At 32.5% G+C, this 25,002-nt stretch overlaps 2 protein-coding genes across 4 annotated transcripts; one reads left to right on the top strand and one right to left on the bottom strand.

Moving 5' to 3' along the window:
• Positions 1 to 6,524: 6,524 nt before the first annotated feature.
• On the top strand, positions 6,525 to 11,408 carry EMB2421 (FAD/NAD(P)-binding oxidoreductase family protein). Of its 2 annotated transcripts, none has more exons than XM_082867896.1 (11): positions 6,525 to 6,853; positions 7,928 to 8,010; positions 8,107 to 8,242; positions 8,407 to 8,900; positions 9,002 to 9,049; positions 9,199 to 9,373; positions 9,518 to 9,630; positions 9,714 to 9,810; positions 9,932 to 10,151; positions 10,468 to 10,621; positions 10,905 to 11,408. In XM_082867896.1, the coding sequence occupies exons 1-11, from the start codon at positions 6,640 to 6,642 to the stop codon at positions 11,319 to 11,321; spliced, it is 2,151 nt and encodes a 716-aa protein (XP_082724022.1). In that variant the 5' UTR covers positions 6,525 to 6,639; the 3' UTR covers positions 11,322 to 11,408. The 2 variants fall into 2 exon arrangements, with proteins under 2 accessions (XP_082724022.1, XP_082724023.1); XM_082867897.1 differs by having other exon boundaries at positions 6,542 to 6,853; positions 8,096 to 8,242.
• Positions 11,409 to 12,004: 596 nt separating this feature from the next.
• LOC114311447 (uncharacterized) lies at positions 12,005 to 23,746 on the bottom strand. Of its 2 annotated transcripts, none has more exons than XR_014328609.1 (5): positions 23,157 to 23,746; positions 21,184 to 21,340; positions 21,022 to 21,072; positions 20,102 to 20,844; positions 12,005 to 12,445 (listed from the first exon to the last, which is right to left on the bottom strand). XR_014328609.1 is itself a non-coding variant. In XM_028257589.2 (5 exons), exons 1-5 carry the CDS (start codon positions 23,315 to 23,317, stop codon positions 12,258 to 12,260), a joined length of 540 nt encoding a protein of 179 aa, XP_028113390.2. In that variant the 5' UTR covers positions 23,318 to 23,746; the 3' UTR covers positions 12,005 to 12,257. The 2 variants fall into 2 exon arrangements, 1 of the variants encoding a protein (XP_028113390.2); XM_028257589.2 differs by having other exon boundaries at positions 12,005 to 12,335; positions 20,752 to 20,844.
• Between the last annotated feature and the right edge of the window lie 1,256 nt (positions 23,747 to 25,002).

Below are 25,002 nucleotides of genomic sequence, written 5' to 3'. Positions count from 1 at the left end.
TGTGTTAACGGTAAAAATAGTTCACATAAATTAACACTCTCTGTGTTGTTTGTTTTCTGGCAAATTGTTTTTTTTTTTACATAGGAAATGGTGTGTGAGTTTCATTAGTCTATATATTTTATTTGGGTGGAAAGCAAGTGAGTTTCACTCACATAGTGGAATCTTGGGAAGCGTTTGAGTGACACCGAGATACATCTGTTTGAATCTTCCCAAACAAGTCCTGCTCCCTATGTATATACCGAGAGAGTGAGAAGAGTACTTACCTGAGAAAATAAATTATTTAAGCTTTCGTTTGGAGAGTGGGTTAATTTTTTGACTTTTTAAATTTTTTGGCTATTTTAGCCTGGGCTTAAAAGCTTGGTTTGGGAAGGACTTTTTGACTTTTTGACTTTTTTGAGTTTTTTTGTGAGAGAAGAATGTAATGATTATGGGTTGGATGTGATGTTTTGTTTGTTATGGCTAAAATAGCCAAAAAAACCTGCAAATCCACTTGCCAAACACAGACAGAGGCTGAGAGTTGGTTTCATTATTATTTTTATTTTAGAGAGTTTTAATTTTAAAATTTTAAAAAGAGTTTTACTGATGTGGTGAGAGAAAAAAAAATAAAAATAAAAATACACACATCACATCATATGTAGGTCTCACTCCTTATCATATCACTAAAACTCTTTTTAGAGTTTTAAAATTAGAATTCCCAACCTTTTTTTTTTTTTAATAATGTGTTTAGTAAATGTTAAAAAGTTATTTTCTAGTTAATGGGAAAATTGATTTTTCCATTGTTAGGTTTTGTTTTAACAAATATATATACAAATAATTTACCAAATCTTTCACCACTCTATAATGTAGCACAGATTAAGATACACTCTTTATTAAATATGTTGTGATTTTTTTTATAAAAAAAAAATTAGAGAGAGAGGGTTTTGATTTTTAAATAATAATATTATACATAAATAATTTTGAAAATTTTAGTGAAATATCTCTCTGTAACTTTGTGTAGTAAAAGAGGTCCAGGATATTTTTTTTATTAGTTAATGTCTCTTAATATTTTCACAGAGAAAATTCAATAAAGATAAGTTTTTCTTGACTTAGAGAAATGTTACCCGGCTCAGAGAAATTTCGGCCCCGACTCAAAAAAATCAAAGAAATTTCTCTTAGAAAATTCTGAATCAGGACAAAATTTCTCTCTATTGGGCAAAAAAATTCTAAATCAAATTTTTCTCTGTATAAATTTTGAGGGACCTTAACTATTATAAAAATATTATATACCCCTTATCTTATAAAATTTTAATATAAGAGACCTTAAAAAAAATTCTCCAATAATTTTTTTATATTTTCTTATCACTAAGAACAAAAACCTCAGTCCTACATTTATTTATTTATAAATGTGCAATATTTATGCCTAACATAAGAAATCCATTTAATTGTAACTTTTTTTTATTTATTTTAATTTTCATCAATAGCTAGTTTTAGTACCAGAGGGAGTGACACGTGGACGGTTGGGATGAATAAAAGTGTCAGTTGTTTTATTGCCAAAATCGGGCCCATTAGGAAGGGCCAATAATAAGGATCCTGACGTGGGTTCCTGAGAATTTCACGTGGCCAAAATGAGGCTCAAGACTGTGAGCTGGTCTGTTAATGTCTTCTTCGAATGGTACAATTAAAAAATATATATATATATATATTATTTTTTTAAATTAATATTTGAGTTATATTACATATCTTATATATATTATTAAAAATAATATTTTTCTCATGTTTATAAGGGTTTTTTTTTTTTTAAGAAAGACATATCAGTATGTATTTTCTTAATTACATATAGAATTCTATACAAATCCAAACATAATTTAAATTATATTAATTTTACCTATTTTATAAAATCATTACATGATAATCTAACTACAACATATTTATATTTGATTTTTTAATAAATTTTATATAATTTCTATTTCTACATATTTTTATTTTCCAAATAAATATAAAAGAAAATTAAATAGTTATAATTACTTTTAATTTTATATTACTAATTCTTCTTCTAATTTAACTATTACTTTTAATATTAAAATAAATATTTATTTTACTATTTTATAATTTAATATATATCATACAAAATTATTATATGATAATTATACTTTTATAATACTATAGAATTAAAATTATCAAAATATACAAATAATTTAAATAAAATTAATAAATATAAGTATTTAAGTAATAATTTTATAGAAAAATAATTTTAATTTTATTAGAAAAATATTATTAGAAAAATAATTGAAATCATATTTTAATTTTAATTTTAATTTTAAATTATTTTTTTATAACACATATTGTATTATCTTTTTTCTTTTTTTTTACAAAAATAACTCGTGCATTACACGAGTTAACGATTAATTTCAGCTCAATTTAAATTCTAAATTTAATAATTAGGTAAATATTCAATTGTCTCTTGAAGTAATTTGGACTCGATATTTTGTATTTTGTTATCAAGTTTTCACGATTGGATCAACTTAGGATTTGGAGACTCACTGTTTGAATGTCCCACTCTCACCCTGAATTGGGCACTGTCTTCAGTGAGGACCCTACTGTCCCCCATTGGGTAATTAATGAGGAATATGTGTAGATACAAGGGAAAATCGGTTTAAGGTCCCTATCCAACTTTTAGTAATGGATTAGGTCCACAATGTGTTCTTTTGTAGCCTAAGGTCCCTAAATGTTATTTTAGAGTGTAAAATACCTGTCTTACCCTTATTTATAATATATGTTGTTTTGAATTTGGCAGCTAAAGATCATATTGATATTTTGTGGGAGATTACGTGAGGATGAACTTGACGATTCAGATTTTTGTGGAGATTTTCTAGGGTTTTTGTAGGTGTTGAAATCCTGTTCGTTGTTTGTAGGTGTTGAAATCATGTTCGTTATTTGTAGATGTTGATCGATCGTGTAGGAGTTGAAATCTGGTTCATTGTGTTTGATTTGATTTCATGTGGAGTTGAATTAGATAAGTTTTCAATTTTTGATTTGATTTGATCGTGTAGGTGTTGAATTAGGCTTTTGTTTTTAGTTTTGATCAATGTGAGAGAGACGAACTCAGTGTTGTTGTTTTTGATTTTGAAGTTAATTTTTCATTATCTGTTATTGATGAATTTTCGATGGAGTTGATTTTGATTTTTGGAGTTGCTTTTTCATTCTCTGTCAACATGGTTATGAGTTGTTTTTTGGTGCTCTGTTTTTCTACGTTTTTGTGCTCTGTTTTTTGTTCACTTTGCATTTTTTGTGTAGTGCAGAGAAAATTGCAGGTTTGTTACTATAATTGAACTCAAATCATAGAGAAAATTGTAAACTTGTAGTGCAGTGAAAATCACAGAGAAAATTGTAAATAGGCAGAGAAATTTACAGATGTAGCAATAGAGTAGTAAGTGTTTTGTTTTGTTTTTTTTTTTTTAATTTTTTGAATTGAATGTTTTGTGAACATAACAGATCTTCTCTGTGATTTTTTTATGTGCTTGTGTTTGATATATTTTTGTTTTTGTTATATTGAAAGTGAATATGAGTTCACAAATTTCTCTGGACTTTTCTTTGTAGTCCAGAGAAAATCATATGATTGTATTACAAATGATAAGTATTACAAATTTCTCTGGACTTATATGTTGTGTTTTTATGTGTTTTTATATGTTTACACTTTTCAAAGTTTTCTGATATGTTTTCTTTGCACTTTCTATTTTTTTTTTTTTTTTTTTTTTGCACTAATCATGTTTCTGGACTTTTCTTTGTAGTATAGAGAAAATCGTAGGTTTGTTATTATAATCCAATGAAAATGACAGAGAAAATGTTAAGCTTTGTAGTTGAGTGAAAATCACCCTTGAAGTTGGTGTCTTGATCTTGATGCTTATTGCCTTTTCAACTTGGACATAAATATGCCAGAGAAAATTAGACACAAGACATAAACATATTGTGGCCAGAGAAAATTATAAATGCTGCCAGAGAAAATTAGACACACAAGTAAGAAAAGTAATTTGGCCAAAGAAAATTATAAATGCCAGAGAAAATTAGCCACACCAATAGAGTAATAAGCCACAGATAATTTGCTTGAGAAAATAATGCAGAAACATAAGCATGCCAGATAAAATTACACAATAGAGAAACACAAATGTAACAAGCCAGAGAAATTTACAAAAACAAGAACACAAGAAGCTTCAACAAGAAGCCCCAAATGCACAGAAAGCAGTTCAATTTTGACAGTTGGAAGGAAAGCAACCCATCATCAGTTGGAAGCAAAGAAATTCTGGACTTCCAAAGAATTTCTCTGGTTTCAACCCAGAGAAAAATTTCTCTGGTCCAGAATTTCTCTGAAATGATAAAACTCTGATTTGATCAATTTGTCATTGGTTTTGCTGCTGCTGATTCAATCACAATTTCCTGCACAAACAAATTAATAGTTCTTCTATGAGTTTGTGATAGATTTTCTTTAAACTTAATGGTATGAATTTCTCTGGGTTGAATCCAGAGAAAATTCAAATTTCTCTAGATCACTTTCTCTGGGTTGAATTTCTCTGGGTTGAATCCAGAGAAAATTCAAATTTCTCTGGATCACTTTCTCTGGGTTGAATTTCTCTGGGTTGAATCCAGAGAAAATTCAAATTTCTCTGAACCTGAAGATATTATATTCAAACTGGATATATATATATATATATATATATATGTGCTGACATTGTATATATATATGTATGTATCATATATATATATATATATATATATGTTTGCAACCATAGATAAGATAACTAAGAGTGACTGTTTGATTATGGTTGCAAATGGTCTTAATTGATTAATTATCATATATATACTAGTCAAGACAGTAAGCAACAGATTGTATATATATATATATATATATGTATGTATCATATATATATATATACATCTATCAACTCCACTCCACTCTGTTTGTTTACCCAGAAAATCAAATTTGCCAAACTTAGTACTTTTGTTTTGCTGAATTTGTTTTCGTACTCGCCGGAAAATACCCAACACCATTACCAGCATGACAAAGGAGAATATCCAACAGACGTAGGGTATTTTGGTCCAAGAAATTGATAAAATGAGCTGGTATTTTGGTTAGGGACCTGAGGCAGTATTACATTTTGTAATGTCCTTTATGCAGAAAATTGTTATTATTAGGGAGCTTAAAAAAAAAACCCCTAGATACAATGAGAGCGCCCATTTGGGTTGTTCTTAAATCCATGACCATGCCAAAGAATTTTGGTTGGAGTTTAAATAATTTTGACTTTTAAAATATGTATTATTTCTTATTGTCGGTGAAAGTGATTTTTTGAGTTTGTCATCGAAGTTCCATAGAAGGTTATAGAGTGATTAGAAAATCATCAAAAATCACGTGCATCTACCATCTAAGTATTATTAGAGCTTGTCAAAAGGTAATCAAAACTTGTCGAAGAGTCTTCGGATGATGTTTGATTGCTCATGGTGGTGGCAGATGGTCAATAATGATTATTTTAAAAATAAGTAAAAGTATCTTTTGTGTTTTTAAAAAAATTAATATCAATTTAATTTTTTTTTTTAAAAATAATATACCAAACAAATTGTTATTTTCAATTTTAAAAAAATACAAATGAAAGATGAGCATTTTGGTTCAAATTTAGATGAAACAACATCGGGACCCCTAGCGTACTAAACTATTTTTAGAGAGGGGCTCTTGTAGATGCAAATGGGCCTTAACGTGCTATGAATTGTGACCCATGTGCATTGCCAATTGCAATTTGCAAGTAAACATTTTTCTATTAACTTTTGTATAAAATATTACTTTTATTTCTTTTTTAAAATTTTTATTAAGACAATTATTGACTTTAAGAGTGTGTTTGCAATAATCTAAATAAATATATTTTTTAACTTTTTATAAAAAAAATATATAAGAAAATAGAGAAATAATGTAACTTAAAAAAAATAAAAAAAATATATTAAAATAGAAGATGCCAAATAATGCCTAAATGTGAAGAATAATAAGTTTAGATAACACCCATGTGTGATTCTTGAATATTGATGCATCTAGTGCATTTATCAATGGCTATTGCTCGCATAGAATCATTTTAAAATATATTTAGATTTGACATGTTTACTTAATTAATGAATAAATTTTGAATAAATTTTTTAGGTATACAAGTAACTTGATTTGTATCTAGTGCTTCTAAAAAAAATATATAACGATGCTAAAAGAATAAAATTTAAATACGATATGAGGTTTTAAAGTATTTTTATTTAGATTATTTATATCAGGACTCTTTAATTATTATTTAATATTATTATATATATTCATTTGTAAATTTATATATTTTGATTTTAATTATAAAATGTATCATTTTCACTTTTTAAATTTTTTTAAAAATATGTATTTATACGATTTTATAATTAAGAAGATCAATAGGAACGGTTTCATAAATGATTTAGCCTAAAATTTAAAGCCAAAAACTGTAATAAAGACGACCTAAAGAAATGAACGGCGGGGATGAAACCTCTTGCCAAAGGCCAAGCCACAAATCGAATTCAGCAAACGACGTCGCTTCCCGAGCACTTCTCAGTGCTTGAAAACAAGCTTCAATGGTGGACCTCTGAACTCGTCATTCTCTTTCTCTCTCGGCAATGGGCGTGTTAGGGTTTACGAAGAGCTTCAATGGCGGAATCTTCTACATCATCAGAAACAGAACAATAACATACTCGTTCGAGAATTTACAGAGAAGAAGAGCTTTATGTTCAGACTCCAATAAATTCAACGGTCACGATTCGATATTGCCTGTTCTGATCGTCGGTGCTGGCCCTGTTGGACTCGTTCTCTCTTTACTTCTCACCAAATTAGGTAACCCGTGATCGTCTGTTTGGTTGCCCGGAAAGTGTGGGAAATTGTAAAACTTGAAAATTCATGACTTGTTATTCGGTTACTAGTGCAGTCGTGTGTTTTCTCATCAAGTTAGCATGGTTTTTTGTTATCTGCTTGGTTTGGTCATTGATGTGTGAGCAATGATTTTTGCTAGGATTTATGTATTTTCTCAATTGGTGCACTTTGAATTTGATTGAGTTAATTATAATCTTTGCATAGACTTTCCTTGAAATTGATTTTTGGTTCTCAATTCCTAAAGCCTGATTTGTTGGTGTTTGCATCTTGGATTTGTGGAGGGAAAAGAGAAAAATTTAGCTTCTAATTTCATTTTTCTTTTTCCCTCCACAAATCGAAAATCCAAACACAGCCGGAGAGTTCTTCATTTTGGGAATTTGTAGCATTTGTGGAAGTTTGAAGTTGTACTTGGTAAGAAGAATGACAAAGATTAGATTCTTTGGGCAGATTGCTAATTTTAGCTGCAATCTTGAAGTGTACAATTCTCTTCAAAACTGAGAAGCAAATGTAATTGTTGTGTTTGTTGAGCATAATATGTATGATCTTCCTACAGGGAAAGCTCTGAATCTTGCTAAGCAAGTCATGATCTACATTCAGTAAGAATTCTAATAAGCTTCTCAAGGTCTATAGTTTTTGTCTAATTTCAAGTTGTTGGTATCTTTCAGCATCTTAATCTCAACTGACCTCTTATTAGACAAAAATGCTTTGAAGGGTTTTCTTATGTTCGGGAAGAAATTAAGCACGCCTAGCTTTTTTCTTAATCTCCTCTCTCTCTCTTTCTCTCTCTCTCTCTCTCTCTCTCTAAATTCATTATCACCAAACTGCCATAAATTTTATTGTTCAGTTCTTTACTAGTGCTCTCCCTCTTTCTGTGGTTGGATTTGTGCATGTGTGCATGCCAAATGTAGTACATGCTGGCATTTTGTTTTTGTCATTATCTTTCTCTTCTTTCTTATTTTCTTGTTATAGATTTTCTTTTGTTTCACTGAATTTGGGAACAGTGTCTAAACTTTGCTTGTACCATATGGCCTCTAATAGGTGTCAAGTGTGCAGTTTTAGAGAAAAGCAGGACTTTTTCTAAACATCCCCAGGCACATTTCATCAACAATCGATCTATGGAGGTGGGTTTTCTTATAAGACGTGGTTGAGATGGCCCTTCGTAACATTCTGAATTCATCAGTGGTATACTTCTGTCTTGATGTGCAGTTCTTTCCCAGGTGTTCCGCAAATTAGATGGACTAGCAGAGGAGATCCAAAGGTCCCAACCACCAGTAGATTTGTGGAGAAAATTTATATATTGCACATCACTTTATGGTTCTATCCTTGGGTCAGTAGACCACATGCAACCTCAAGGTGTGATTAATCTTTGTAACATTCCAACACGGTGACTTAGACAGTGGGGTATCTTTTATAAACACTAATCGTAGGGTTAAGACGGCAGAAAATGTTGTGATATGCTGACCCGTGATTGTCATGTTTTGCAAAACTTAATCTCTCTCATATTTCCTTGTCTACAGATCTTGAGCAAGTAGTTGGCCCAGTCTCTGTTGCTCATTTCTCACAGTACAAACTGACCAGTTTGCTTCTAAAGAAGCTTGATAACCTCAATTTCCAAGTTCGGACTAGTGAAAATTTGGGAGGTCTTGATCACAGGCCAGTTAGGGAAAAGGAGATATTAATGGGGCATGAATGCGTATCGGTTGATTCCACCGATAATTGCGTTAAAGTCACTGTATCTTTTCTGAATGAAGGGCAATATACGGAGAGAACTATGCATTGCAGTATCCTTGTTGGTGCAGATGGTGCTGGAAGTACAGTGAGAAACCTTGTAGGAATTAATTTGAGAGGAGAAAAGGACTTGCAAAAGCTTGTCAGTGTTCATTTCTCAAGTCGAGAGCTTGGGCATTACCTACTCAATGAGAGACCCGGTATGCTATTCTTTATTTTTAATACTGAAGCTATAGGGGTTCTTGTTGCTCATGATCTCAAGGAAGGGGAATTTGTATTACAGGTAGTGCATATTTAGCACATATCGACATTTGCTTGATTAAAACTACCACTGCTATAACATGTATCACATACTTACAATTTGATTTTGCTATGTTCTTGCAGATACCTTTCTATCCTCCTCAGCAGAAGCTTGAGGATTTCACCTCTGAGGTACTTTCCTTTCCTCGCAGCATATATTTTCACGGGGGAGGAGAGCTTGAGGTTTCCTGTGTGATCAACATTAGGGGAATAATTTGAAAGGTTGATGGATTTATTGACTTCATTGTAATTACATTTTTAAAGGGTTCAAATTGTTGTAGATCTGTGAGAGGTTAATCTTCGAATTGGTTGGCCAAGCGCTTGCAGACATAGATGTGATTGACATAAAACCATGGGTGATGCATGCTGAAGTTGCTGAGAAGTATATGTCATGTGACAACCGAATAATACTTGCCGGTGATGCTGCTCATCGTTTTCCTCCAGCTGGTGGTTTTGGTATGTGACTTTTATGTGATCAATGCAAATTTAGTTGCATTTGCAATGATGAAAATTTGATTCATGCACTAGACCTTGTAAGCAATCTCTTTGACAGTAATGTTTTTCTTTTCTTGTCTTATAATCCCTGTGTGATTTATGCAGGAATGAATACTGGTATTCAGGATGCCCATAATCTTGCCTGGAAGTTGGCTTCTGTTGTCAAAGGCATTTCTCCATATTCAATTCTTCAGACGTATGAAATGGAACGCCGGCCGGTACTAGTTTTGTCTTGTGTATTTGTTTCTTTTTATTTGAAGTCTGATACATATTTAAACATCGTTTCCTTGAGCATTTTCAGATTGCCCTTTTTAATACGGCACTTAGCGTCCAAAATTTTAGAGCAGCCATGGCAGTACCAGCTGCACTTGGTCTTGATCCAACTATTGCAAACTCAGGTACATGAACGCTGTTTATTGCTTTAAGCCTGCTGCTTCTATCATTTTGATATTTGTACCGGTATGGCTTCCATATATGATATATAATAATTGTCACATTATTTCTATTTTGCTTTGGCAGTCCATCGAGTTATTAACCGTGGGGTTGGTTCCTTACTACCATATGGACTACAGAAAGGAATTCTAGATGGAATTTTCACAATAGGTCGTGCACAGCTATCAGGTTTTGTTTTGAATGAGAACAACCCCCTTGGATCTTCGAGGCTTGCTAAACTAAAGCGTATATTTGAAGAAGGAAAGAGTCTTCAGCTTCAGTTCCCTGCTGAGGATCTCGGTTTCAGGTATTGCCATGTTGTAATTTGTTTTAGTTACAGCTCGAAATTTGCTATTGTTACGACTGTTTTAAATAATGGTATCGGGATATGTATTGGTATCGGTGATATGGTCATATATTGGCCAGTATCAGACAATATTGACCGTCGACCGATATACTGATGAATAACCGTATCAGGAGTTCAAAATTCTGATGAGAAGTTTGTCTGAAATAGTGATCATTTGGTTAATTCCTCATTCAAAATTTTATAGTCAGCCTGTGATTTGGTTTATTAGTTCTAGGACTAACTGAATACATGTCTGACTGCTAGCCATTCATGTTAGGTACCTTAAAGGAGCACTTGTTCCCAACAAAGTTAGCACCTGGGATGTACCGGAAACACCAACAGGTCGTAGGCGGGATTATGTTCCCTCTGCAGATCCAGGATCAAGGTTGCCTCATATGACTGTTAGGGCATCATTGAACCCGCCAAGTGAGGTATGCATTGCTTCACATGGGTTTCTAAATGTGTGTTTATGTGTCAGTGCCTAAGAAGCACGGACACTTTTGACATGACACAACACTTAATGTGGTGGCTAGATAATGGTGCCGCCATCATCATGAACGACTGGAATCAAGAGTTCCTAGATTCTAGAGTCGCAACTCATGTCTAGAATCCAGAAGCTCTTGGTTGCTGCCTTTGATCCCAAATGTCAGTTTTAGAACAATAATCTTGAATTTTTCATTTTTATTTCCTTTATGAGCGAACATGTTTTCGTAGGTGACAATTTCTACACTCAATCTTGTATCTGAAGACAAACTCGAGTTCCTTCTCATTATAGCACCAGTGGAGTCATCTTACCGTCTAGCTCACTCTGCGTTCAAGGTGGCAGAGGAATTCAAAGTTTCTGCCAGAGCCTGTGTGATGTGGCCACATGGTGTCGGTAATGGAGCTGAAGTAGGAAGCGAGGCTGCATTGAAGCCATGGGAGAATTACATAGATGTCGTGGAAGTTAAGCAGACGTCAACATCATTGTCCTGGTGGGATATCTGTCAGATGACAGACAGAGGAGCTATCCTAGTTAGGCCCGACGAGCATATCGCATGGCGAGTGAAGTCAAGAGTTGTTGGTGATCCGACTTCAGAGATGAGAAGAGTTTTCTCCATCATTCTTGGAGTAGTGTCCACTCAAATATAGGCATCTGCGTTCAATTTTATTTGTTTATTTTTTTGTTGAAGCAACCGACTCATTCAATTTGAAATGATTTTATTGGTAGTTTCATCATCCTCTTTAGTAGCAGATACAGAGGCTCTGTATCTTTCAGTATAGCTGTGTGTTGTCTTAAAATTTGTAGCAGTTTGTATGCAACCAAGTTGCTATGATGTGTGTTTCCGATAAATCACGTCTAAGTGAGAAAAAGATGTATAGGTGAACTTATTGTCTAATAATTTCTGTGATAATTAACGGTGTTTTTTATCAAACACTATTTAAAAACGTCACTAATTGTTAATTTTCAACATCAATTTAAAAACTATCACAAAATAATCATTAATTATAAATTTTAGTGACAGTTTAAAAAAAGTCATTAATTTTTAATTTCCAATGACAGTTTGAAAATTTTAGTTCACAAAAATGTCAATAATTATAAATTTTAGCAATAATTTATAAAAATTGTGACAATAAAAATCACTAAATTATCAATTTTCAGTATCATGTAAAAAATCACCACAAAAATTATTTTTAATGGCGGTGTTACTAGGATTAGCTTTCAATAGGATTAATGAAAATTAAGTCGAACTGTTAGGATCTATTAATGATTTATCCAAAAAAGGACAAGTGCTCAAGCGGATATAAATAGTAACCAAGTTGCCACAATCAAGTAATAATCATTGCTTAACTTTTTCATTGCATAAAAAATTGTAATCGAATATAATGCATCTTTAATGTACTATTGTTAAATGAAAAGGTCACTTAATACAAGAATAAGCTAATTGAATTATGCACAATACCCAAATCAAAATTCGGATTTGAGAACACTTCCATGACAAGATTGGCAAGTTGCAATCCTAATTCCTTGCATCTGAGGAGATTCAATGGTTACAGAAACTGCCAGAGGGCATCAACCTGTGCTGATCAAGCTTGCTTACTAGACCCAGTGATCACGTAACCGATTATTGCTGTGACAAGTCCCAACAACGCACCAGCAATAACCTGTAATATGAGGAAATTTAGAAATGATAATCAACAGTACTAACCGGTAACATAACAGGAAAACTGAGAAAGGAAACAATAATTGCACACATACATAAATATATATATATGTATGTGTGCAATTATTGGACATGTATTTTCTTATCATTTTAAAAATAATTTATAAATATATTCTACTTATTTTTTACAGGCAAAGGCAAAGGAAAAAGACAAGGCAATATCAAAGGAAACAAAAAAAGCTATTCCTTATGGCAAAGGAAAGGAAAATGCACATCCCATGGTATTGTTTCTCAACAATTTTTATAAGTTTCTTTTTCGAATATTATATAGATTTTTTTAGGAATTGCATAGTGTCATATACTATTTTTTATGTACATTTTTCAAAAGTTTCTTTTTCAAAAATTTATTCAATTCGTTTTATTGAAAGTGAAATGTTTTTCTGAAGCATGTTAAAGTAAGCATTTGTACAACATGCTAATGCATTTGTATAAACATTAATTTGAATTTTTAATATGTTTGTCTATTTGTATGATAAAAATATGTTGCATTGAGACAATATGTTGCATCTACAACATAGCATAATAAAAATAAAATAGAAGAAAACGAATAAGGAAAATAAGAAGAAAGAACAATTATGTGATGAAAAGGAAACTACATAATATAATTTTTTTTAATTTTTATTTTTCTTATAAGAAGTTCTTAAGGAAAGAAGAAAAAGACAAAAATGCATTTTAATACAACAGAAACAACAAGAAGAGAGAAAAGGAAAGTACAAGACATTACATGCTAATATTCACATTTTACGTACCCAATGATTTAATATTTACCTTTTCAACGTACATTTTGTAAAGAGATGGGTAGTGTCTTAAAATCAATAAGTGCGTGCATAGTGAGTTTGCAGTTTTATGTTTTCAAATTATTTTTCCCTTCCTTTTTAAATTTCATAAATACATGCATTGGTTCTTATATGACTAACAACTTAACCGAGTGAAGAGGAAAAGTTAGTTAAAAGGAAGAAAAATTACATGATGAAAGGGAAGCAAGTTAGTTAATCTTCACATTTTATGCACATTCTTATATAATATTCTCATTTTAGGCACACAATGATAATGTGTTATCAAAAGCTGCATTGGCCCAACGTGCACGGCGAGAACGTGAAAAAAATCAAAAGCCATGTTCTGCATACCAATTGGGACAACGCCTGCGACGAGAACGAGAAAGAGAAAGATCGAAGGAATGTATTAACCCAAGACAACCTTCTTTAACACCAAATTGGTAAAAAGAAAAAGAATCTTTTACCCAAGACAATTTTGAATTTTTTACTCTTACTATTACCACTTTATTATATAGATTTTAATTTGTTCACAATCTATTTCTGTAGGCCTCCTCCTACAACTCCATGTAGAAATGTTGGTGTGGTCATCCGCGATGAGCACGACCTTAATGTTATCCATGTTCGTGCGGTAAGTACAAAATCAAGTCAAACATTGTATGTATTTTATTTATATAAGATTATATAAGATTTTTTTTAATCTTTTCAATATTTTATTTATATTTGTTAGGCAAAAGATAAAGAAAAGGTCAACCCAATGTCTAAAGGAAAAGAAAAGATGGCTCCTTCTGGCAAGAGAATGACAAATGCATGTCAAGTGGTATATATTCTTTTTTAAAAATATGATGCAAAACTAATCAAAATTTTGATAGTTAAAATATATGAGTGTGTAAAATGAATTTATTGTTTTATGTTGTTTTTGTAGAATGATTGTAATATGTTTTCCTGTAACTTGCTATTATTTGTATGTATTTTTCAAATTTATTTATTCTTATTTTGCATGGATACATGTGCATTTATAATGTACCATCCATAAGTTGCTACTTATATAAAGAGAATAGGAAAAAAGAAACGAAGAAATAAAGAAAAAATATATAAAGAAAGGAGAAACTAAATAAGATAGGTTTTTAATTCTTATTTAATATATAAAATAGAAAACAAAGAAAGGGAAAGGGAAAGTGAAGAAATAAGAAGATAGAAAGGGAAGAAATAAGAAAAAAAGAAATAAAGATAACACTATTAAAGGTATAAAACAAAATTAAGAGAAAGGGAAGAAATAAGAAGATAGTTTCATTTTAAACACAAAATATTCACATTGTTTGCTTCAATGATAAAATATTTTCTTTTTAGGCACAAAATGATAATATAATATCAAAAGCTGCATTGGCCCAACGGGCACGGCGAGAGCGTGAAAAAATTGAATTTCAATGCTTGCAACGAGAGCAAGAGGGATTAGAAGAATGTGTTCAAATAAGACAACGTTCTTTAACACCAATTCGTCGCGATCGCACTCACTTGGAGTGGGAAACAATAACTGAAGATTCTCAGTCGGCACAAAAACGAACAATGGTTACCTATCATCAGACATGTTCGTTTTCTATGCCAAGCACATCTTCAAATTCACAAAGGAATCGGTAAATTACTGTGTCTACTCCTATAAATCGATTTCTTCAAGCACATCTTCAGATTCTCACATCTTCAATACATACTTTTACTCATACCGTTTTGTTTTACAGAATTTTATTTAAACACAAATATTTGTAGGTCTACTCCTATAAATCGATTTCTTCAACAAGATCTATGTACTGATGATGAATTAGAAGATCTACCTACGAGTATATCAATTGGCGCCCGGGCACACAAAGATTCTTGCCGCCATTATCTTGGCAAGATGGATGTATTATGTCCTTATTGTTCAGCCTTACATTGGATGGATGAAAAATTGACAAAATCATCTATAAAGCGTCCCTTATTCGGAACTTGCTGTTTGGAAGGGAAGATTAGGCTACCTTTACTTATTACACCCCCTCCACCACTTCAGGCATTGTATGATGGGAATAATGATCAATCAAAATCCTTTCGAAGTTATACTCGAGTGTACAATGCAGCCAATGCTTTTACGAGTCTTGGTGCTACATTGGATCCTAGAGTACTCAGTGGAAGGGGCCCTACATCATTCACAATTCATGGGGAATTGCGACATCGAACAGGATCACTACAACCACAACCAGGGCAAGATGCGAGTTATGCTCAGCTGTATATCTATGACCCTTATTCAGCTTTAGAAATTCGTAATCGTAGAAATCCTAACTTGAGAAGGGATGTTCTCAAAACTATTCAGGATAGTTTGTTGCAAGTCAATGCATTTGTAGATAAATATCGCCAGGCTCATGCCATTTTACATCAATTAGACTCGGCAGGACACAATCTACCTGCTCATCTTCATTACAGTTCAACAACTGATCGACGTCGGTATAACCTACCAACTACAGATGAGATTGCAATTGTAATACCAGGTGATGGAACAGAGGTAAATGGAATGAGAGATATTATTTTACATTTCCGAGGAAATAATGAGTTGATGCAAATTAATGAATGTCACCCAGCATACTTGCCATTACATTATGTTCTATTATTTCCATATGGTGAGCTTGGATGGGAACCTGAGTTGAAATTGTGGAATGTTCAGTATGATCGACCTTCAATTGATCGACTTACTCAAATGAATTTTTATAGTTATCGTTTGTTTGAACGACCCACAGAGTATTCAACAATTTTGAGAGGTGGGAAACTATTTCAAGAGTTTTTGGTAGATGCTTGGGCTGCAACTGAGCAAAATCGATTGACATACTACAAGCTTAATCAAGGGAAACTTCGAGCTGAGCTTTACCAAGAGTTGTCAGATATGGATCCAGATTATGTGCGACCTGGACAAATTGGTCAAAGGTTTGTTTTGCCATCTTCATTTACTGGTAGTCCTAGACATATGTTTGAAATCTTTCAAGATTCAATGGCTATCACACGATACAACCAACACCCAGATATTTTTCTTACCATGACTGCAAATCCCAATTGGCCAGAAATTACTTCAGCATTATTACCATATCAAAAACCTATCGATCGTCCTGATTTAATTGCCCGTGTTTTTGAGTTGAAGAGAAAATGTTTGATGAAGGAGATAGAAACAAATAAAGTGTTTGGAAATAAAGTTGCACATGTTTTTACAATTGAATTTCAAAAACGAGGCCTCCCTCATATGCATGCACTTTTATTTCTCAAGGGTCCAGACAAAATTCGGACATGTGCTCAAGTAGACAAATTGGTGTGTGCAGAATTTCCAGACCCAAAAGACGATCCAATGCTTTTTGAAACTATCAAATGTTGTATGGTACATGGACCATGTGGTGCTCGAAATCCGCAAGCTCCATGTATGGAAAATGGTAGATGCACTAAGAGATACCCTCGAGCTTTCACAGAAACAACAACTATGGATCAAGATGGATACCCTATCTATCGTCGTCGCAATAATGGTCAAGTACATACTGTAAGAGGGCAAGAAGTTGATAATAGGGATGTCGTACCATACAATGCATATCTTTCAAAACTTTTCAACTGTCATATAAATGTGGAAGTTTGTGCCGGAATGAGATGTGTCAAGTATATACATAAGTACATTTATAAGGGTTATGATCGTACAACGATGGTGTTAGGAATGATAAATGAGATTCAACAATATCTCGATGCAAGGTATATTGGACCTCCAGAAGCTGCTTGGCGAATATTTGGTCATCCTTTGCATGCAGAGATGCCAACAGTTGTACGATTGGCACTTCATTTACCTGGAATGCATCGTGTTGTTTTTAACCCAGAAGAGTCATTACAAACGATTCAATCTAGAGCTGGTCAACAAATGTCAACTCTTACTGGCTTCTTTGCATATTGTGCTGCCAGTGAAGATGAATGTCCATTCACTTATCAAGAATTTCCACAACATTTTGTCTGGCTCAAGTCAGAAAAGAGATGGAAATCAAGAGAAAGGGGATATGCAATTGGTAGAATGTACTTTGCTAGCCCTAATTGTGGTGAAAGATTTTATCTACGTTTGTTACTAACCGTTGTCAAAGGACCAAAGTCGTTTCAGTCTTTACGTACAGTCGATAATGTTGTGCATGATACATTTAAATTAGCATGTATTGCAAGGGGGCTTTTAGAAGATGATGAAGAATGGATACAATGCTTGAAAGAGGCCGTAGTCATAAAAACTGGATATCAATTGAGAAGATTGTTTAGTATTATTCTCACCCAGTGCTCTCCACTAAATCCATATGCATTATGGAATCAATTTTCAACGCATATATGTGATGATCTTGCACATAAGATTTGTACATTGTTTGTCATTTCTAAACCAACTGAGGCTCAAATTGAAGATTATGGTCTCCATCTTTTGAATCAAATGCTTCATGAATCAGGCAAAAGTTTAATTGACTTCCCACCCATGCCACAACCTACTGCAAATTGGAGTGCAGTAGTTGGTAATCGATTGATAGTTGAACATCAACAACTGCAGAGTGAGGCAGAACATGCAGATCCACAAATTACTATTGATTGTCTCAATAATGGACAGCGGAATGCTTATAATACAATTACTTCTTCAGTTTTTCAAAATAAAGGAACTGTTTTCTTTCTGAATGGGGGTGCAGGAACAGGGAAAACATTTCTATACAATACGATTGCATTAAAATGTCGTAGCCTTGGGCATATCGTTGTTACTGTGGCTTCGTCTGGAATTGCATCACTGTTACTGGTAGGAGGTCGCACTGCACATTCAACATTTTCCATTCCGTTAGATGTCTTGGAAAATTCACTTTGTGGGTTTACCAAACAATCATTACAAGCTGAGTTATTTAGAGAAACAAAACTCATAATTTGGGATGAAGTTCCTATGCAACATAGACATTGTGTTGAGGCGGTTGATCGTACATTGAGGGACATTTGTGATAGTGAAAAGCCATTTGGGGGTATTACTGTTGTTCTTGGAGGAGACTTTCGACAAATCTTACCAGTTATACCCAAAGGAGTTCGTGAGCAAATTGTGAATGCATCATTAAGACACTCTGTTCTATGGAAGCATATATATATCTTGACTTTGGATTTGAATATGCGCTTGAATCATGAAGGCCATGAAAATACTAATTTTGCAAATTTCTTGATGGAGGTAACACTACTTTAACCTGTATTATATAGATTTTAAATTAATAAATTGTGTTTACACTTACTCTATTATTGATTTCACTTTTTTTTAGATTGGGACCAATCCTCAAGAAATCGTTAACCTTCCATCAACAATACACAAATGTCAAGATTTGAATGAATTACTCTCTACAGTTTATCCACAATTGAATATGATAGAGACGTCAACCCCAACATTTTTAACTGAACGCACAATTCTGTCTGCGCGTAACGATGATGTCAGTGACATTAATACTACTGCGTTGAATATCTTTCCAGGGAGATTATATACTTATCTTGCAGCAGATAAAATGTCTGAAGATAATGAAATTGATCCTACCATTACAAATAGATATCCTAATGAATATTTAAATTCATTGGATCCTCCTGGGTTGCCAACTTTTAAGTTAGAGTTGAAAGTGGGTTGTCCTATAATATTGTTGAGAAACATTGCACCGAAAGATGGACTATGTAATGGTACAAGATTGATGGTTACTAGGTGCGGCACTCGCATAATTGAAGCTCAAATATTAACTGGAGAAAAGTTTGGCAATTTGGCATTCATACCAAGGATATCTTTGACACCATCTTCTTCAGAAATGCCTTTCCAAATGACAAGACGTCAATTTCCAGTCCGATTGGCATATGCCTTGACCATTAATAAATCTCAAGGTCAATCTGTGAAATTTGTTGGGGTTGATTTGCGTATACCAGTGTTTAGCCATGGGCAATTATATGTGGCATTGTCTAGATGTACATCATTTGATCGTATAAGTATTCTCCCTCCTAAAGATAATTTGGATTCTACTACAAATATTGTTTATCCTGAAGTGTTGCTGTAGTACTCTATGCAGATTAAATGACGTTTTATTAGAAGGTAACCACGTAGATTTATTTCTATTGATTATATAACTTTTTAAAAAATTTCAATTTAATAATAATTTGAAATTTGGACTTTTGTAGGATTGGACTGAAAAATCTATGGAGCTTAAAAGGAGAAATACGACTACCTTGCTTCGATGGGGATGTAATAAGGTAATTTCAATCTGAAAATATTTTGACATGTATATTTCCAACACATGTACTAATCTATATTTTTTTTGTTTCCACAAATTACCAGATTGTTGTGCATATTCCTCATTGGGGATACATAAAAGTTGATACAAAGACTTTTTGGAAAGTAATGAGGAGGAAGTTTGGGCAAACGCATATTTGAAGACATGTTATTGACACATCTTTTGTAAAACATACATATTTTTGGTGTATGACAATATAATTTTTTGCGTATGACATGTTAGTGACACATCTTTTGTAAAGCATACATCTTTTGTAAAACTATAACCCACTTTTTGTAAAACTTTAACCTACTCTTTTGGTGTATGACAGTATAACTTTATTTCTATTTTTTGTTCAGTGTTTACACTTTTTTTTACTGCCTTTTATATTTTGATATGCAATATAACTTTAAATCTTAAATGTTTGTTTCTTAATTTGCATTAAGATTAGGGAGAGTTGTCATTTTATTTGAGTTTTGTAGAGCGTGTAATACAAGCAAAATATTTCAATATATTTTTTCAGTATCTTTATCAAAAAATGACATAAACTTTATAAATTTCAACATAATACGTATAAATTATAACTGCATTTTAATTTTAAAATTATTTACACCGTGCCTTTAGGCACGGGCATACGCTAGTATATATATATGTCATGAATGTAATTTTTTTCCTTCTGTTTTAATTATTTTTTCTGATCTAAAAGACATGGGCTACACATTTGAGGACAAGATGAAGGAAATTCATCCAGATGATTCTGCGATCTACAATGAATTGATGAAGAACAATGAATGCCATAGAAAGGAAACACGATTTGATTCAATTTCAGTTGCTGCAAGAACAACAATCTAAAAGTATGGCACTATGAGTTGGAGGGGTTAAAGAGGGAGCTAATATGACATGATGACCTCTTGAGTAACTGGACTTATGTTATATGAAGTTAAATTTAAGTGGAGCATAATCTCACTTCTTTATAATAGTAATGACCACTTTTTTTTTCTTTCTTTCTTTCTAATCTTCCCAATTTTCAGAGAAAATGCTAAAGGTGATGATTGAGACCCCCTCCAATCACCACCCCACACACACGTGGCGGGTGGTGATTGGAGGAGAAGGGAAAAAAAAAAGAAAAAAGAAAAAGTGACCAATCATGGGAAGAGGAGGTCAAGGGGGTGAGAAAAAAAGGGGATCCAAGTCATTATTGATAAATAGTAACAATCAAACATCAAGTCCAATCAAGACAATCAAATAATAAATGATGAATCAATTAAACAAGATGATAATTTAAAGCTTTCAACAAAACCTGTTGCGGGGTGTGCCCAAGAAGTTCACGTAGTGGTCTGCTCTCAGCCAGAGGATGTTCAGCAGGAAGTTCATATACAATTTGATTCAAAACCTGAAGAACTCCATAAAATTAAATCTACACAAGATGTCTTGCAGTTAAATACTATTAGATGTTTAGAACATGCACATGCATTATCAACAAAGAAAGACATATCACTATCCACAAAATCAGCACATGTGAATGTGTTTCTGTGGTGGGGGTTGGAGGGAGAGAGGGAGAGCAGCAAACCTCTGCTTGGCGACCAGCATGTAATCTTACACCAAATGCGTCATACATCACCTGTCATAACAATGGTTACATAATATCAGCATGGGTAGATAACTTAACAGAAAGAACTATACAGAGCTTTCTCAAAGAACTATTTAAACAAGATTAAGTGAAGGATCATACAACACATGCTAAGATCAATGCAGTTGCAAACAGTGATCCTCCAAATCCATCATAGAAACCAACGGCTGCAGCAAGAGCAGTGACAGTTGCAGAATGGGAAGATGGCATCCCACCAGATCCAATAAGTTGCTTGAGATCCCATCGTCTTTCCTTATACCTGCAAATCTATGAAAGATTAAGACTCTTAGGATGAACTAATTATAATTCAAACCCGACCATTCTAGATACAAGTACAAGCAATCAAGATCAAAATAGCTAAAACTAAATCTACCAAGCTAGAGAAATTTCCTTGTAGATTTGTTTGCAGTGATATTCCTCTGCATTTTATTTATTGATTTATTTATAAGAAACACGTAGACTACCGTGTAACCGTGTTAAACAAAAAAAGACAATAGTGCTAAGCAAAAACAGTAATGATTAGAATTAGACCATGAAAAGGGGAAAGAAAATTACAAACTAAAGATTCTAAATGATGAAAACTACCAATGACCCATGTGATAAAAAAAAAGAAAAGAAAGGGCAATACAATAGTGCTATCAACTAACAAGATACAGTAAAAATAGGAATATGATTATAAGATGAAAAAGGGAAAAGAAAATTGCAACCTAAAGAGTTAAAATGATGAAAACTACCAATGACCCATGTGATAAAAAAGGGATCAACTAGATGCAGTAAAAATAGAAATTTTATTCATTGTGCGATCTATCTATCTATCTGCTTTAAATCATTGATGATTCCATTCCAAAAGAAATAGAAATTTCTTTCTTTTATGATAATCAAATGCGGTCCTTACAGTAAAACTTTATTCAAATAATGAGGTCAAAGTAGTAAACTTGACCAATGCAATGCAATGCAATGATCACATGCAAGGTTTTAAAAAGCGGTTGCGGTCGCCGTAACGGTGGCGGTGGCGCGGTTGCGGTTGCGGGGTGTAAAAGCCGTAGTGTAACGGTTGCGGTAACCGGAACCGTGAATTTTTTTATTTTTCGCACAATTTGAAACAAACTTACGGATACGCATATTTTTTTTCCATGATCATATTTATTGGGTTAAAAATAAATATTGATCAATTTTTATAAATTTTTAAGTATGATCTAATATATTTCATATTTTTAAATTACTATAAACTGAGTTTTTTTTATTTTATTTTAATAATTAATGACTTTATATTATACAAAAAATCAATCACTAACTATTATATATAAGATAAACAATGACAAAAGTAAAAGAATAAATAAAAGCCTAAATATATATATACATATTTTAACCAACCCAAATAGATAATGACCACACTCATTATTATTATTATTTTCAAACAATATATAGATAGACACACACAAACAAAATGGTTGAGTGATAGCAGCTGAATAGAATAACATAGGTCTTACAACTTCAACGAATCAATAACATGTTCTTCATCTTCCCTCTTCTCTCTTTCTATCTCTTGCTTCTTCATTTTCTCTTTATCTTCTCTCTTCTCTCTATCCCTCTTTCCCCATTTTCAGCTTTTTTTTGTGTATTTTTTGGAAAGAAACAGTTTGGAACCGTTACGTAACAGTGCGTAACAGGCTGTTACGGCACCGTTAAGACCGCTACGGTAGCCGCTACGGCCGACACACCTGTGAATCTCAATCACACTGCAAAAGCAGCCGTAACGGGTGGCGGTAACCGCCAAAACCGTTACGTAACGGCGTTACGTAACGGTTGCGGCCGCTTTTTAAAACATTGATCACATGTTTAGGTCCCCAATCCATGTTCACCTTGAGATATTAATAAATATAACTATAAAAAATGAGTGGACTTTTAAGTTTATTTAACATAAGCTTGAACTAGTTAAATATGAAGAAAGAATTACATTCCTGAAAGCCAAATTTATCAAGAAAGTTAAATTAAAATGGGTTTATGATATCCAAATTAGCAAACACAAACACAATTAAATCAGAATTACTTAAGATTAAAAAAGTGTTGATTACCAGGTGGTGAAGAACTTGATGAATTGGGCGATAGCGAAGGCGACGAGAGCAGAAATGAGAGGATAATTGACAAATATCGACCAAGAAGATGAAGACAGATCAGAAGTCGTTGTGGCTGTGTTTTTCATCAACGATCCAGATGAACCCACCAAATCATCCATCGTCTCTCTCTCTCTCTAAAACCACAATTCAACAAATATCTTTCTCTCTCTACACACACATATATATAAACCTAATCAGAGAGTAGCTTTCTCATTTGATTCCCTGATAGAAACAAGACAAGAGGAAGAGAGAGAAAGAGAAGACTGACTCAGTCACAGTAAGGATCGATCTTAAAGCGTGTTATGCGGAAGCTCAGGATCGATCGATCGATCAAAGACTGCTTGGGTTGGATGGAAGAAAAGGGGAGAGAGAAAATAAGAAACGGAGCCTACGTTCTTTCTTCTCTCTCCTCTCTCTAAACTAACGGTAGTTTGAAATTCATTGAAGTTACTTAATAATTTTATTTTTATGTTTTAAAATTTTAGGAAAACAAAAAAAATCACAATTTTGATTCTTGTAAATTTAAATTTTTTATTTATTTTCAGTTTAAATTTTTTTCTTATTTCTGTTAACTAAAACTGACGGAGAAGTAAACCTTCTAAAATTGAGGGAAAAAGTCAAGGTTAAAAAAAATAAGTTTATTTTGTTTTTAATTTTAGATTTTTTAAAATAATTTCTTCAAAAATTTATATCAAATGTTTGGTTTAATTTTTATTTATAGTTATAAAGTAAAAATAATTCAAATAAGTTAAAAACTATTAACTTTCAATTTAAAAAAAAAAAAAAAAAAAAAGGCTAAAACACAAAATTTTAAAATATATTTAAATTTTATTTATTTATCTTGGCAGTTCATCCAGAACCAATTTTAAACCAATTTTAACACCAATCAAATTCAAATACTAACATGGTTGATTGTACTGTCATAGACCATTATTCAACGGAAAAATTGCAAATCACTGACCTAGTGAAAAAATATTACAATGGGATGTTTTAAAAAGATAGTTAAAAGTTGATTTTTTAAATTTTTTTGAAGTTTTTTGAAAAAAATATGTAAAAAATGTAAAAGATGATATAATCTAAAATGATTTAAAAACAAAAAATGACTTTTAACTATTTTCTCAAAATAGCCCCCTGTAGAAGAAATTTTTTTTAGTACAATTCTAACATTCATTAAAAAAAGATTGGACCAGACACAAAAAACTTACACCATACACACAAAACATTTATATCAACATGAAAATACAAATATTTTTTTCACTATCCATTGATTTGCAATTTCCCCTTATTCAAATGAGGTTTGGAATATACCCCCAAAAACCTTTTGGGTTTGTTTTTAATTTTTAATGCCAACTTGTTCTTTTTTAATTCCTCACTCAAATGAAGTCAGGAATATGCCCCCAAATGGCAATACCTTTTAGCTTCCTCTTTTTATGACAATTGATTGTCTTTCATTTCTCATAGTTGGATTTAGGCTGGAAAATTATTTATTATTATGTATATAAAATAAAATAAAAAAACTATATATACTCAAAAATTAGTCAGAATATCCACTCATAAACAAACAAACAAACAAACAAACAAAAACAATTTATGTCCTGCCCAAATATCATCTGGAATAGGCCATCAAAAACATGGTAAAGCTTATTTTGGGGAAATTATGGATTGCTACATCATTAGATAAAATGAGGTTAATCAACACTTAAATCTTTTTTGTAACGAAATTATCCATAAAATTTCTTTTCTACATTTGATGTGGGCACATTTTCTACGATCCAAGTTTCTTGTATCTGAGTACTATCAATGA

This window comes from Camellia sinensis, chromosome 5 (assembly GCF_055761805.1).
Source record: "Camellia sinensis isolate YWXY chromosome 5, ASM5576180v1, whole genome shotgun sequence".
Taxonomy (NCBI): domain Eukaryota; kingdom Viridiplantae; phylum Streptophyta; class Magnoliopsida; order Ericales; family Theaceae; genus Camellia; species Camellia sinensis.
The sequence above is the reverse complement of the archived record's forward strand: the minus strand, read 5'-3'. Positions and strand labels throughout refer to the sequence as shown.